Source organism: Phalaenopsis equestris, unplaced genomic scaffold, assembly GCF_001263595.1.
Source record: "Phalaenopsis equestris unplaced genomic scaffold, ASM126359v1 Scaffold000364, whole genome shotgun sequence".
NCBI lineage: Eukaryota > Viridiplantae > Streptophyta > Magnoliopsida > Asparagales > Orchidaceae > Phalaenopsis > Phalaenopsis equestris.
Window position 1 is genome coordinate 917,180 of NW_018164806.1, and position 14,283 is coordinate 931,462.

At 36.4% G+C, this 14,283-nt stretch overlaps 1 protein-coding gene and 1 pseudogene across 1 annotated transcript in view; both read left to right on the forward strand.

Moving 5' to 3' along the window:
* Positions 1-2,972, forward strand: part of LOC110026350 (exocyst complex component EXO70B1-like) — a 21,679-nt gene extending 18,707 nt beyond the window's left edge. The window contains exon 2 of the mRNA XM_020727247.1: positions 1,667-2,972. Coding sequence (XP_020582906.1) covers positions 1,667-2,965 — 1,299 coding nt within the window. The 3' untranslated portion in view covers positions 2,966-2,972. The remainder of the gene's footprint in view (positions 1-1,666) is intronic.
* Positions 2,973-5,437: 2,465 nt separating this feature from the next.
* On the forward strand, positions 5,438-13,452 carry LOC110026320 (annotated as a pseudogene).
* The last annotated feature ends 831 nt before the right edge of the window (positions 13,453-14,283 follow it).

Genomic DNA, 14,283 nt, shown 5'->3' on the forward strand with positions numbered 1-14,283 from the left:
TATGACCTAGGGAAACTTGGAGCAATCTAGAAATTGCTATTTGAGTGTAGTTTCAAACATCCCAGTCCAGAGGGAGAGTGTTTTTGAGACCAGTGAGGTTGTCCTCCAAATGCCAGTGTTGTTCAGTGAAAATTTTGACACAGGATTCAGGAACAAAATGGTACAAATGCTTTGAGAGCATCGAGAAGTATTCACTTGGACCTCAGCGGAAATGTCTGACGTTTTGATCGGTGCAACACTCCTACTAACAGGCTCCCAGTCAAAAACCTCCTTGCTCTTCTTCAAGGGAGGAACACATGATATCTTCAGATCCTTTACTGGCTCCTTCCAGCGTTGACGTAAACTTGCCCTTTAAGGGGAGGACGAGGCATGATTACCAGAAGATGATGTTGCAAAGAGGAACCGGCTAAGGCAGGGTCTGACTGGCTTTGCTCTCTCTGACAAAGCAACGAAAGATGGAGCCTCGGCTCGCGAGCCCAATGGAATGCTGTCACCCGAAAACTCGCGCAAAGGGGCACAAAACAGTGAGCTTGCCAGTAACTTGGTTGTGAACAACATCGTTATGAGCAGACATAAAAATAAGGTATCTCAAAGCCACACTGCGAGGGGGTGGGTCCTCATCCCCTACAAAATTACCTAACTTTGAGGTGCGCTTCTGCTTCCATCGCTTAACAACCAACTTCTTCTTCAGTTCCCTCGCTTAGACTTTCTCTATGATATCTGAGTCACACCATAACACCTCTGCATCTCACTCGCCAACGCACGAGTAACCGTCGTTGGTGCCGTATATTGCGGGACCGACATATGACGGCCGGTTAACATCTCCCTACGGACTTCCATGCTCTCTAGAAGAGAATTTGTCTTGGACGGAGAGCGTTCTACGAACTCATGCCTAATCCCCCAAGTGCCAGAACAGGAACCAAGCAAGAGCTTCTTCTTCTTCCGGTACCTTATTTTATTCTCCACTCCTGTCAGGTGAAGCTCTTTTCTCGTCGAAAACATGGTGAGCCCCTCCTCGTCTACCTTTAACGAGAAAAATACATAAAGAGGTTGATATGTCACGAAATGTGCACTCGCCAACATAAAAAGAACAAACGTCATTATCACAACTTACTTAAGCTGGAATAACCCCAAACGTGTTGAAAATGCTACAAAGCTCATCACACAGAGGCAACCAGAGGCCATACTTGGATTGGTTTTGATATAAGATTAGATGGGCACCCAAAAAATCTGTCTCCCAAGCCGATTCAAGCAATTTCCAGAGGGTGGCGCTGTCGTGCATGACATACCCCATTTGCAACTCCTTCATGTCATTCTCCATCAAGAACGAAGGATCAATGCTGTTAATGGAGTCGAAGGGGATAGGGGAGTACTACCGGGCCATTATAGAAAACCTGGAGCGACCAAGAAATGAAACGAAAGAAGAACAGAAGATCAAAGATGCAAAAACTTGAAGGCATAAAGTAAGGAATTACGACCGCTCATCCTATTAATAGAGCGGACTTGAAGAACGATGCACCATGATGAGTAACATATCAAATATCTTTTCAAATTTATTCAAATGCCTAGGAATTTCATGGTATGGAATTGTACAGATGTAAATAACCACTAAAAATATTCTGTTATATATCCAGCCTTTTGTTCACGTCGATTTCAAAAATTTCAGGCCAGGCGCCGTCAGGTCACGAAAGCATTAAGCCAACTAAACCAGAACAGCATCAACAAATACAAATCGAAGGACGTCCGCCGCAATTGCCAGTCAGTCGATCCCGCAATCTCCCTATGGATCAGCCACATCCGCATCGCCGTCACTTCCCTCCTCCCAGCCGAGAAGCACCTCTGCCGCGCAGTCTTGTCCGCCGCTATGGACGAAACCATCTGGTCAGAGTGCTTCGCCAAGATCTCCCACCGCATCATGCTCGTCTTATTCCGCATCGGCGAGCAAGTTGCCTACCCTCCCAGCGAGCCGCTCATCAATCTCCTCAAAATGGCAGACACCGCATACCGCCTCCGATCAGCGCTCTCTGCCCTATTCGACGACTGCGTTCCCAAAATCTCATCCCAAGCCCGCGAGTTGGAGAAACTCATCGTCGGTTCCGCCTTCCGCGCATTCTCAGCACTCAGCCTCCGCATTGATGCCATCCAAAACGATTTCCCGCCGCCTACCGATGCATCGGTCCCGAGTGTCGTCATCTGTGGCGTCAATTTTCTCAAGTGCGTGGCGGCTGACCGGTACGAGCGGTCGATGGCTCAACTCTACCAGGAACAGGATTTTAAAGAAAGCTTCGAGAAAGTCCTCGATGCACTGCAGCGTAACGTGGAGGCAATCTGGGAGAAGTTTGAAGATAGAATAGCGGCGCATGTGTTCGCCATGAACACGAATTGGTACATATATATAAAGACACGGGGGTCTGAGTTGGCGATACTCGTCGGGGAGGAGAAGATGAGGAGGAAGTACAAGGGGGCGGTGGAGGCGGCGGCCTATGCTTACCAGGCGGAGGCGTGGGAGCCAATGGTGAGGATGTTGGAGAAGGGGGATGTGGGGGCTTTTACAGGGGCTATGCAGGACAATTTGAGGCGGCATCGAAAGGGGTATGGGATTCAGGATGCAGATTTGAGAGAGCAGATAAAGGAGGCTGTGCTGAAGATGTTGGTGAGCGCATACGAAGGGTGTCTGGATGTTTTTTTTGGAATGGTGCAGGGAAGTGGTTTCTTGCCGATGAAAGATTTAAAGGCGATGATCGGTTGGATCTTTGACGATGGTGGAGGAAATGATAGAGGGGTGAGCGAGCAGAAGGTTGTGGATGAGAGGCTGGCGTCGGCAGCGATGGTAGTGCAGGGAGGAGAAAGGGTGAAGGGGGAGAGGAGGAGGAGGGCGAGGAGGGGGACGAGGAGGGGGACGAGGCTGCAATTCAGTCACGAAGTAGAAAGCAAAACAGAGGATTGGAGTTCTGTTCCTTCGTAAAATTATTTGAAGGTAAAATTTGATATATTTTATTTTTGAGATTTTTCTATGCCCGTCATCTAAAAGAGAAAAATTTTCATCATTAAAATCAAAACTTAAATATTTACAACAAAAGCACCCAAAACTAGGGCTGTCAAAACGACTCATTGTTCGCTAACAGTTCGTGTTCGGCTTGTTAAGAAACTCGTGTTCAACTCGTTCGCTAAGTTAACGAGTGAAACACCAACAAAGATTTATTTGTTCATGTTCGGCTCGTTTTGACTTGAATTACTACTCATCAGCCACACACAAATATATATGTATATTGATGAGTAATATGTCATCAATCACACACAAACACACACACACAAATATATATGTATATTGATGAGTAATATTTTTTAAAAATTTAATTGACTACAAGACTGCAAAAATTTATAATCAATTAAAAGTATTAATTAAGAAAATATAATAAAATTATGTTTTAATATAAACAATAATTTTTAAATCTTGCCCCAACCATTAACATCTTATGGCTACATGATTGGGGTTATCAAAATGATTCTTTGTTCGTGAACAGCTCGTGTCGGCTCGCGAAGCAAATGAACCGCAACAGAAACTCTGCTCGAAATATAAACGAGCCGACTTGCTCGTGTTCGGCTCGTTTACACCCCTACCCAAAACCTACCTCCACTTTGAATTTAGGAAGAAGCAAATAGAGATGGTAATAATTTTATCACGCATTTTGGTATTTAGTAAAACATACTTAACAATAGCACGCATTTTTATGTATTACTAACTATTATATTTGTCTCAATAGGCACCCTAAAATTCATAAATTGAGAGTTAAATATTAAAAGTATATCGTTAGGAATCATTCTCAAATTTGTCCAATTACTCTCTCTCACTCTCTCTCTCTCACTCTCACTCTCACTCTCTCACACACACACCACACACACACGCACACACGCACATGCACATTTTTTTCTCATGTTCCAGTTTAGACGATGCAGTCACAAAAACTTTGAATCCATCGCATATTATTTCTATATGATATGCCATTTCAAGTTATTAAACGCCATAAATTTATAATATTCGCATAAAATTTCAGATCATAATTAAGTATTGTGAGAATTTATTTGTAGAGTTTTATGTTATTAAGATATCAGTGATAAATATTTTACAGCTAAGCTGGAGAATGCCAGGAAAATGAGCAAAAAAAAATAATATAAGAAAAAAATACACTATATTTATTTCACTTTTAGAGACTAGAACACCGTCAACGTCACCTGGCAAGTTAGCATCCCTAAAGTTATTTCTGAATGGATATACGAAAACAGTTGTTGTGCGGCGAGAGATTATTTCATCAGGACATTAGACGTAAATTTACGTTCGGAATCTAGTGGGTACTTACCACTTGGCAAGTGCGTCTCACTGTATTGCTGGTGGAGTATGTTTTATAGAGAGAGGGGGCTCACATGTGCTCATGCTGGTGGAGCATGTTTTATAGAGAGAGGGGGCTCACATGTGCTCATTGGTCTCCGAATGCATATTTTACGTCCGGCCTCCGGATAAAATAATTTTTCTTATGCGGCCGGATTCTTCCTTCCCCACCTAAATGCACATGACAAAGGGGCAAGGGCGATAGAGAAGGGATCTTCAACGCAAATGTCAGCTTTCATGCCTCAATCAATCGTAATTATTAGGATACATGTTATTTCTTTACTTATATTTTTACAAGCATAATTTAATTTATTGTGAATTGTGTTTAGTACATATTGATAATTATGTTGGATAGAGCTCCAAGTGATACCCGTTGGAAGGTGGATTTAATTATGTTTAGTTTTTATATCACCTAACCTCTATAGTTTATAAAATTTGGCCCCAAAGTACTGGACCACTAAGGGCAATTTTAGTCGGAATTTAAGATCAGTTTAAATTTTTTACAATATTCTTAACTAAATAAGTCAATTAAAGAAAAAAAAAACTAATTAATTTTACAAAAATCTGAAAATTTTCTTGAAATTACGGAAATGGGTTCCAACATTGGCCATTTGAATTGAAGCTTGTGAATTACGATTAATGCAAGGTCTCTTTGATTAATTAAATATTTAATTACAAGAAATAATTTATTAATTATAAATTCTTAAATTTTGTGATTTTTGTGTTTATTAGGTTTAGACCGACATTAGGAGAGTATATCAAGGTTTTTTAAGGTGTGTTTTGGGGGATTTATGGTTTTAGACTTTAATTAAGAAGATAGGTTACATAATTATTTGAATAAACTAAGTTTAATTGGGTTGATTAGATGGTTTAAGTCAACTACAATTAAACCAAAAGGTCCATTGTTTGAACTTAGAGATGCCATAATTGGGCTTTGGTTTTGCTCATTTGGAGATTTGAGAGATTTAAGCAAATAATTTTGTTAGTTAATCCAAGAATTTTTAGTCATAAATTTGGGTTTAATTTAAAATTTATAGTTTTAAAATCTAAATGACAACCAGCGTCTCATCTAATGTACCTGTTGGCTATTTCTCGTGGGCTGGATATGACACCATGGCACCTATGCAACCCAAGATTGAAGAGGCCATTGCTGCTGCTTTTATTTCAAATTGCGGGGGCACGAAATTTTCGTTTGCAAGCGCTTAACATACTTCAAAAGATGGACGTCAAAATAGGTTCTTATGGCAATTGTCACCGAAACCTTGACGATGATGGTATGTTCAGGCTACCTATTAAATTGAAGGACAAGATATCTTTTTCTATGGATGGTATAAACAATTACAATCATAACGGAAATAGAGATTGAGCGAAAAAACTTCAGGAGTTGCAAAAAATTGATAACCTGACATCAGTCTACAGAATGAAAATGGAGATCAAGAGAGGAACTCATTTTTCTGAGATCTAATTTTAATCTATTTTAAAAAATGGCCACAGGGAAAATTTTGTCAATTATATTATCTATTTTAATCACTGCTTAAACTTTTAAATAGTATTTGATGATTTGATTGTCGCAATTTTAATCATAGAGTATTTTTTTTTTCTTCAACTTAATCTGTCAAATATACTAAATTGATCCAAAATAATTTCTCAAGGACTATATTGGATCTAATTTTTTATAGTTAAGGAGCTCAATTAGGATTAATTATTTATCATAATGTCTATATGAGGGGGCAGTTTGGTTTAACTTTGGGATTAAATTTAAGAAATATGATACTCTTGAATTAAATTGGCCATATACGAATAATTGGGATACTTTCAAATAGTAAGTATTTTATCTACTGATTTGGCTCCTAAACATATACTTTTTAAGTAATAAACTGGTTTTTTTTTTTTCGCTTTCTTAATGTAGTGGACAAAGTAGAAGCCTTAAGAAAATACAAATTTAGTTTGGCTATTGAGAATTCCAATGAGGAGGATTACGTTACAGAGAAATTCTTGCAGTCCCTAGTTGCAGGTAATATTGCTATGGCTATCACTAATCATTTGTTCTATCTAGCCACTTATCACATTATGGCTGTTAATATCTTGTGAAGTTATATTGTTATACCTTACATTGGTTTTTGTCTTGTTATTTTTCGATTAATTACTGACCACAACTCATAAGAAATGCCAGTTGATTTTTTTAAGAGAACTTTACATACATTGCACATAATTTATATCCACTTACATATCTCACACCTGAACTTTTATATTTACATGTGTAGCACTTTGGTTTTAAACCTATGCATGAAAAGATGCATTTCACTTTTTAAAAAGTGGTAATAGTGCTATTTTTTATGTGATATTAATATGAATATTTAGGCGTGGGATATGTCAATACACAAGAATTGTATTATGTATGTAAATGTTCCCCTTTTTCTTAATACTTAACACAAATGTTTAACTGTCTGCGCACTTTCATGGAACAATTCTATCTTTTGAGGTAGCTCATCATTGTTGTAGACAATTATTTTTTATTTCATCATATTTGATGATATTTCTGTTTCTGCCCTCATGTTCTATCCCTGTTCTTTGAGTTGCTCATTTCATTTAATTCATAGCTTCAAAGCTAAATAAAGATTCATAAAATAAGTTGTCCCATGCACACACCCTATCTACATGGGGTAAACCAGTTATACTGATCTAAATTATTGCTGAAATTACATCTTATGGGTGGTTTTTAACAGAAGGCACGTTTACTCGGCTGTTGGAAACAAGAAATTAGTTTTCTAAATGAATTTCTCAGTTGTCATTTCAAACCTTCCTAACCTACTATTCCTGACCAATTTATTTCATTATTTTATTTATAATTTTAAGATTATTAATATGGGGGCCAATTTACCCTTCGAATATCATATTTCTTCAATTTAGTCTCTCGATTATATAAAATTGATAAAAAGATAGTTCATTAGGAGTTAGATTGGAATCAATTTTGTGCTGTCGAATGACTAAAATGGATCGATTTTGTATTTGAATTTCTACTTGAAATAGTTTGAATCAATTTGTGAGGTCGGGGGCCTAAATTGGAGAAATATGATGTTCCAGGTCTAGATTGGCTAACATGATAGTTGGGTGACTTTTTTGGAATTTACACTTAAATATTTTTCGTTTTATTTGAGATATTTCAGTAGGAAAAGTTTTATTCAGTTTTTGTTGGCACTTTATTTAGAAAGCATCCTAAGTGATGAGGGGTTCGGAATTAATTGAAAATAATTCTACAAAAAACCTAACTATTTCACTCATAACATGGACTTAAATAGGTTACAACTTTTATAAATAAACCCTACAAATAATCTATTTTACACATAACTCTCAAGAGTCCTCCTCAAGATGGGCAAAAGCATCCATAAGCTCATCTTGTCACATAATCTAGGCAACTTCAATGAACTTAGTCTTTTAGTGAGGCAGTTAGCCCCTTGCTCTCCAGTAGTTACATGACTTGGCTCCAGTAGTCCGTTATTCAACATTTCCTTGATGAAGATTCCATCAATCTCCACATGTTTGATTCTATCGTGTTGCACCAGATTGTTGGCAATGTTGATTTTTGACTTGTTGTCGCATCACAACTTCACTTGAGTTCCTTGGCCCACCTTGAGTTCGACCAACAGGGCCTTAAGTTCCTTGGCCCACCTTGAGTTCGACCAACAGGGCTCTCAGCCACATCATCTCAGCATCCCCTAATACCATGTCCTTGCACTCTACCTCTGTTGTTGACCTTGCTACCACCCAATCCTATGTATTTAGATATCCAACACCCAATTGTTTCTTACAATCGTTTCACTGATATCCTCCATATCACTTCTAAAAGTACTACTATTTGAACTTTTTAAAAATGAAATGTATATTATCATGCATAGGTAAGGTTCTATGTATATGTAAAAATACAAGTTTTGGCATTAAACCTATAAATGCATAAGAACTGAGTGTTATTTATGTAAATCTTACATAAAATTGCCTAAAAATATAAATTATGAAAGCTTTCTTAGAGTGTGTTTCGGGGGACTTATCCACAGCGTATGCGTTTTGAATACACATCTAAGGCATTTGGTTTTCGCGTTTGGAGTGCGTCTCGTGAAACGTTTTTTGCATTATAACAGAACGCGACCCGTTCCCTCAGGGTCGCGGTCCAACGTTTCAATCCTTCTTTACTTACCTACCTGTGTCATCGCCTTCCCCAGCTCGTGCCCTAGGTAAAAACTATTGATTGCTCGTGCTTCCTCTCTCTCTCTCTCTCTCATTTCTATTACTTTTGTCTTCTTCCCTATGATCCGCCCTTGCTGTGCTTTGTAAGTACTTAACCTTTGTTTTCTTGTGATTCGTAACAATGGACGATTGCGTAGGTCTGGTTGTGAAGCATTGTGTATGAATGACTCTTTTGATTTTTAGGGTGAAATCTTTTCCATGCAAATTAAGATGTGAAGCATTCAAAAGCATTGAATGACATTCTTTTTTATTTTGAGATAGTTTTAGTTTTTTTTATTGGACTCCCGATGTGTTCTGTTGTATTTCTGTATTATTTTTTGCTTTATCATTCTCTACTTATAATATTAGAGAGAATTTGGCTTGGTGATGCCATGGAAAATCATTTGGAAAGCTGTAAGCATTACTTCTGCAGTATTTTTTGTGGCTTTTTTTGCATCTTTGAGTTCCTATGTTGGCTTGCAGAAGCCATGTAATTGAGATATGAATTGGACGGAGGATTACTCAACAAGTTGAGCCCTTTTATTAGTTGAGATATGAACAATGTTTCAACCTTATATTGGATGAACTAATCTCCTATGTTGGGAAGTTCAAAATCAATATGTTATAGGGCATGTTTGCTTCTTGATAATATATGGTCCTAGGTAGATCCAGGCTTGTTCAAAAAACGTGCACCAAACCAATTATATTTGGCTGCGAAGTTGGCTTCTATGATTCTCTCTTTATTAATAGTGGGTTCAGTAAACTCTAAAATATGTTTCCCTACTTATCAAATTTGGATAACATATTGGCAAGTTGGTTTTGCTTTGGATTTGTTTGATCGTGAAATGTTTGAATTTTTCAAATTCTACATTTGGTTTGAAATGTTATTTATGCAATGCCTTCTTTAACATTGTATAAATCTTTGATCTAGTTGACTGCTACCTAATATGCTAAGTATATCTAAAGCTAGCTATGACTTTCCTTTTTTTTCGGCTTGATTGTTTGTTGTTGAGACAAACTTGAATCATGTTTACTAGTGTAATTTTTGTTACATATTTTTTATCAGTCCCATTATGGCTAAGAACAAAGAAGAGGCTACGTCAGCAATGTGGGATATGGATGTCACCAAAATTTTCTGCAATCTTTGTATTAAGGAGATTGAACTTGGAAATAAATCTACCATTTACTTTAACAAATAAGGGTGACAAAATATTTTCAAAAAGTTTAAAGAATTGACAGGGCAAGAGTACGATAAGTTAAAATTTAAAAGCAAATGAGATCAACTAAGGAAGGCGTTGCGTGAAAACTTGGGATTAAATTAATAATAAATATGCAATGCAACCCAACCAATAATCTAACTTTAATGAAAATAATCTATCTTTAAAATCTCTTTTTAGACTCCCAATTCCCTTTTACATATAACACAAGTATACGTATACAGGGCTCTAAGATATCAATTCCACAGGGAAGTTGGAAATATATATAAATTAGCTATTTATATTCTATTCTTAAATTAAAATAAAAATAAAAACAAAGTAAAGTACGAAGTTTGAAGTTAAACTACTTAGGTGAAATACTGCTAAATATGCAGATGTACGACTACAACAGTTAAGTTAAACTAGATGCTAAACTTTCGAAAGTAAAATTGTTGAAATAAAACAAATATTTTTATTGATGAAAAGTGGAAGTATGAGAAAACACCCTTTCCCTTTACAATGAAAATATGGCTTGTGAAGAAATTGAAATCATTTGAAAAATATATTTAAAATCTCTTTTGTGTCAAATAGGAGTAATCTTATTCTCTACCCTCTTCCGAGCGCTATAAAAAACATTGACTAATCCAGAGTTTGGTCCCTAATTCTGTGGTTAGGCTGTGATGATACTCGCTGTCTCTGCAGAGCTCCCATTACTCTCTCACCTGAGGGCTAACATGCTCGCATTAGGTTCCAATCAAGTGAACCAAATTGGAGATTCTAATCTGTCACCTTAAAATCTTCCAATTCTACATTCAACGAAGTATATTTCCCTATTGATTTGCATCCAATCCCATGGATGACATACTCTCTCATGAAATCAAATGTGATTCTCCCTTTGTTGTAGAAATCATATCATTTTTTTAGAACATATGTTTCTCAACACATTTTAACTATTCAATTGGCCAGATCGAAAAGTAAATGAAGATCGGAGTTCAAATCATCACAAATTATTGACATTTAAAACCGTAACAAACAAAATCAATTCTTCAAAAAACTATTTCTTTAAAGTAGGGAGAAGAATAAATAAAACTACTTAGAATTCATGAGAAAGATACGATAAAACACGGACTTCATATATAAAAATAAATTTACAAACAAAAGAAATGAAAAATACAACTTATCTCACAATCTTTCCCAAGAAAATCCCTAGAAATTCTCTCCAAGCATTTCTCTCTTTACAAGCACTCTCAATTCTTTCTTAGAAGTGTAATGAAGAAGAAATTTCTCACCTTCTCTGGCCTCTTACAAACCTAGAAGAAAAAATCTCCAAGCCCTTGACTTTCTAGCCCTTGACTTTCTCTCTCTATCTCTATCTCTTTGTTCTCACGCCACCTCCCTTTTTTCGTCTTTTTCTTTTTTGGCCCCCTAGAAATTCTTCTCCAACTCTATTTTATTTTGGGCAGCCTCCTCTGAAAAGAGTTTCAATTTCCCTCGAAAATTCAAAAGTCAAACATTTGAATTTAAAAGATGTGCCTCTTTGATCCAAGCGTCAAATCCCTTCAAATTAGAACCTTCCAAAATGTCTAGATGCATTGAATCACTCCATGGGGTTTTTAGAACAAATGTCCATTTGAAAATTTGCATAAAATTTGTCTCGAATCGCCTTAATTTGAAAAATTCGAACCTGACGCATCATGCGCCAACACACTTGATTTTGGCGCATCATGCGCCAAACCCCAAAACTGACTGTTTTTGCTCCAGTTGTTTTTGCACTAAATTTTGCTTCTTTTGTCATTTTTGCTCCAAATGTCTCAAAATGGTACACCTGCAACAAAAACACAAAAGTATCTTTCTTTAAAGTGCAATATCACCAAAAATAAACATAAAAAGGGTACTTAAAACAGTATATTTTTTTTTGTGTATCATGACTCCCTGTTGGAAGGTCAAGAAGTTATGAAAGGAACTAAAATGGGGATCTATCGGATTGAGTTGGAATCCTATCAAGCATACCATGGATATTTCAAAGGAATTGTGGAATGAGAAGTTAGAGGTAATAATTGTATGCCTCTGAACTCTTCAGTTAATTATCATTTATATTTCTATTTTGTCTAACATGCTCCCTTCCCCACCCTCTCCCCCCTCCGCCTCCAGGTCGCAGGCAGTACCAACTGCAAAAAAAATTAACGTGTGTGGATTGACCCGGACTTGGAAGATAAATTGAACGTAAAGTTCAAGTGGGGTTGTCGTCACGAGTCAGTATGCGTTCAACCCCCTTTGATGTTTCTACAAAAGATGTGTCTATGTTTAAACGTTGGGGAAAAGCCTCTGTGGCCAAATCTATAATTTTTAATTTTCATCATTTCATGGATTGGAAATGGGGTAGATTTATTTGGTGCAGGGAGTTATCCCCTTCAATTTTTTTAAATTTATTTTACCATATTTAACTTATTCTCTGTTTATTTCCTGAGTGTGACTGTGTGAGTGGTCTAGCATGTGTGCTGGCTGCTTATTATTAGAAACTAGTTTGTGGTATGATCAAAGTTGAAGTGAATTCGATAGTCTCTAACTTATTCTCAAGGTATTCGATACTCAAAGCTTTTGTGTTTCCTTCTTATTGATAATTCATTTGACAACTAGTTTTTGTATGAATAAGTTAGAAATGACTATAAGAGACCGAAACAACTTACACATAGTTTGATATCCTGGAGTTTTTACTATTTCATATATATATATTTGGCCATTCTTCTCCTTTTTCCTTCGCAACAGCTTGATTTGCAATCCTCACTAGATTGCTTCTATGCTGACCATTCCTAACTCTTTCTATAAATATATTATTGTTTTCCCTCTTAGAGGGCAATCATTTTATGGTGCTTCGCAGATTTGACCTCACTATAATGATGGTTAAGCAGCTTGGATAGCCCATATCTTTTAAGGGCAACCACTGCTTTAATGAGCCACATGTGGGGAAATAGTTGGATATGGTACCCGTTAGGGAAAATGCTGTCTAACTGTCAGGAAGATACTCAGAATGTGGGATAATATTTATTAAGTGTTATTATGAAAGTTACTCAATCTGTTTGTACTTGCAAATTACGGTGGAGAATGATGATTGTTTATGATATTCTGTGAAGGATGAATAAATATGTTGTGTTGTTGAATGATGTGCATATCTTTTATGGATATTGTCATTTAAATATTTTATGGGAGTAATGTTCTGGATTTGATCATGCTTTAAGTTCTATTTTCTTGTTCTCAGCCAATGCTGAAAACAATTGTTCAGTTGTGTTATTTGGATAAGCTGGCATTGGAGTTTATTTTTTATACTTCTTATATCTATTTATGTGATCTATTGTTAAGATTTTCTGACCGATTTATTTTTCATGAATAATTGTAGTAAGATGAGCTCCAGGTTTTCAGGGAAGTCCGAGCGAGTGTTATGTTGTTACGGACTGTCGTCCTTATTACTCACGTCACGCCAGCAACATATCTATGAGCGACAGTTCTACAGGCTTGCAGTGGATACACAGACAGAAGGACTGCAAGTTCTTCAGGTGGGCAAATTGTACGTTCGATTTTTTGTTATCCCAACTAGACAACATTGCTCGAAGTTCGATGGTATCACAACTGGAGAACGCCGCTTATGTTTAGACTGTTTCCCATCCTAGCAAGGTTACTCAGGGTTATACGGTGTCCCAACTGGGCAACGCTCCTCGTGACATGCTTCTACATTCTAAAATGAATATTGTCATTTTTTTCTTGTAATTTTAAGATGTTATTTTTTTTCTTTTAAGTTTCATGATACTCACTATTAGGTGAGGTGTATATCATTTTTTGTACAGTTATGAAGGGGTTTTATTGCATCAAAAATATGTAATATGTGGACATTGCAGTTTTGTTGTGAATGGTACAACTGCTGCGTGCTAGATTATTCATTTATTTAGAAAAAAACTGCAAATTAGTTGTTCTGCAAACGCACAGACCAAAAAACTAAACAGTTTATTCAGAACAATGACAGAATGATCATTTATCCAGAATCAGTTGTTTTTGAAACACATAAATCAAACAGTTAGTCAGCTTATCAGGATAAACTGCTGATCAACATATTATCATGATAAGTTGCTTGTTTACAGCTGCCCCAAACAGACTCTTATTTGCCAGATAACGAACAAAATAAAAACTAATAAGCCTACACTAAATAAAGGGAAATGAGAAGAGAAGCTTAAATTTTCACATGACAACATGAAATTTCAGAACATTAATTATTCTTATTCTTATTATTATTTAGCTTTTACCTGTATATACCTACTTCATATATATTTATGCACCTGGCATTCAAACTTTACTTTTTACATTTAAATCATCAAAATCTTTCATATCATATTAAAAGATCTCAATTTTTAATTTTTAAAAAGTAATATACATACATATATATATATATACATACATATAAATATATATATATATATATACATACATATA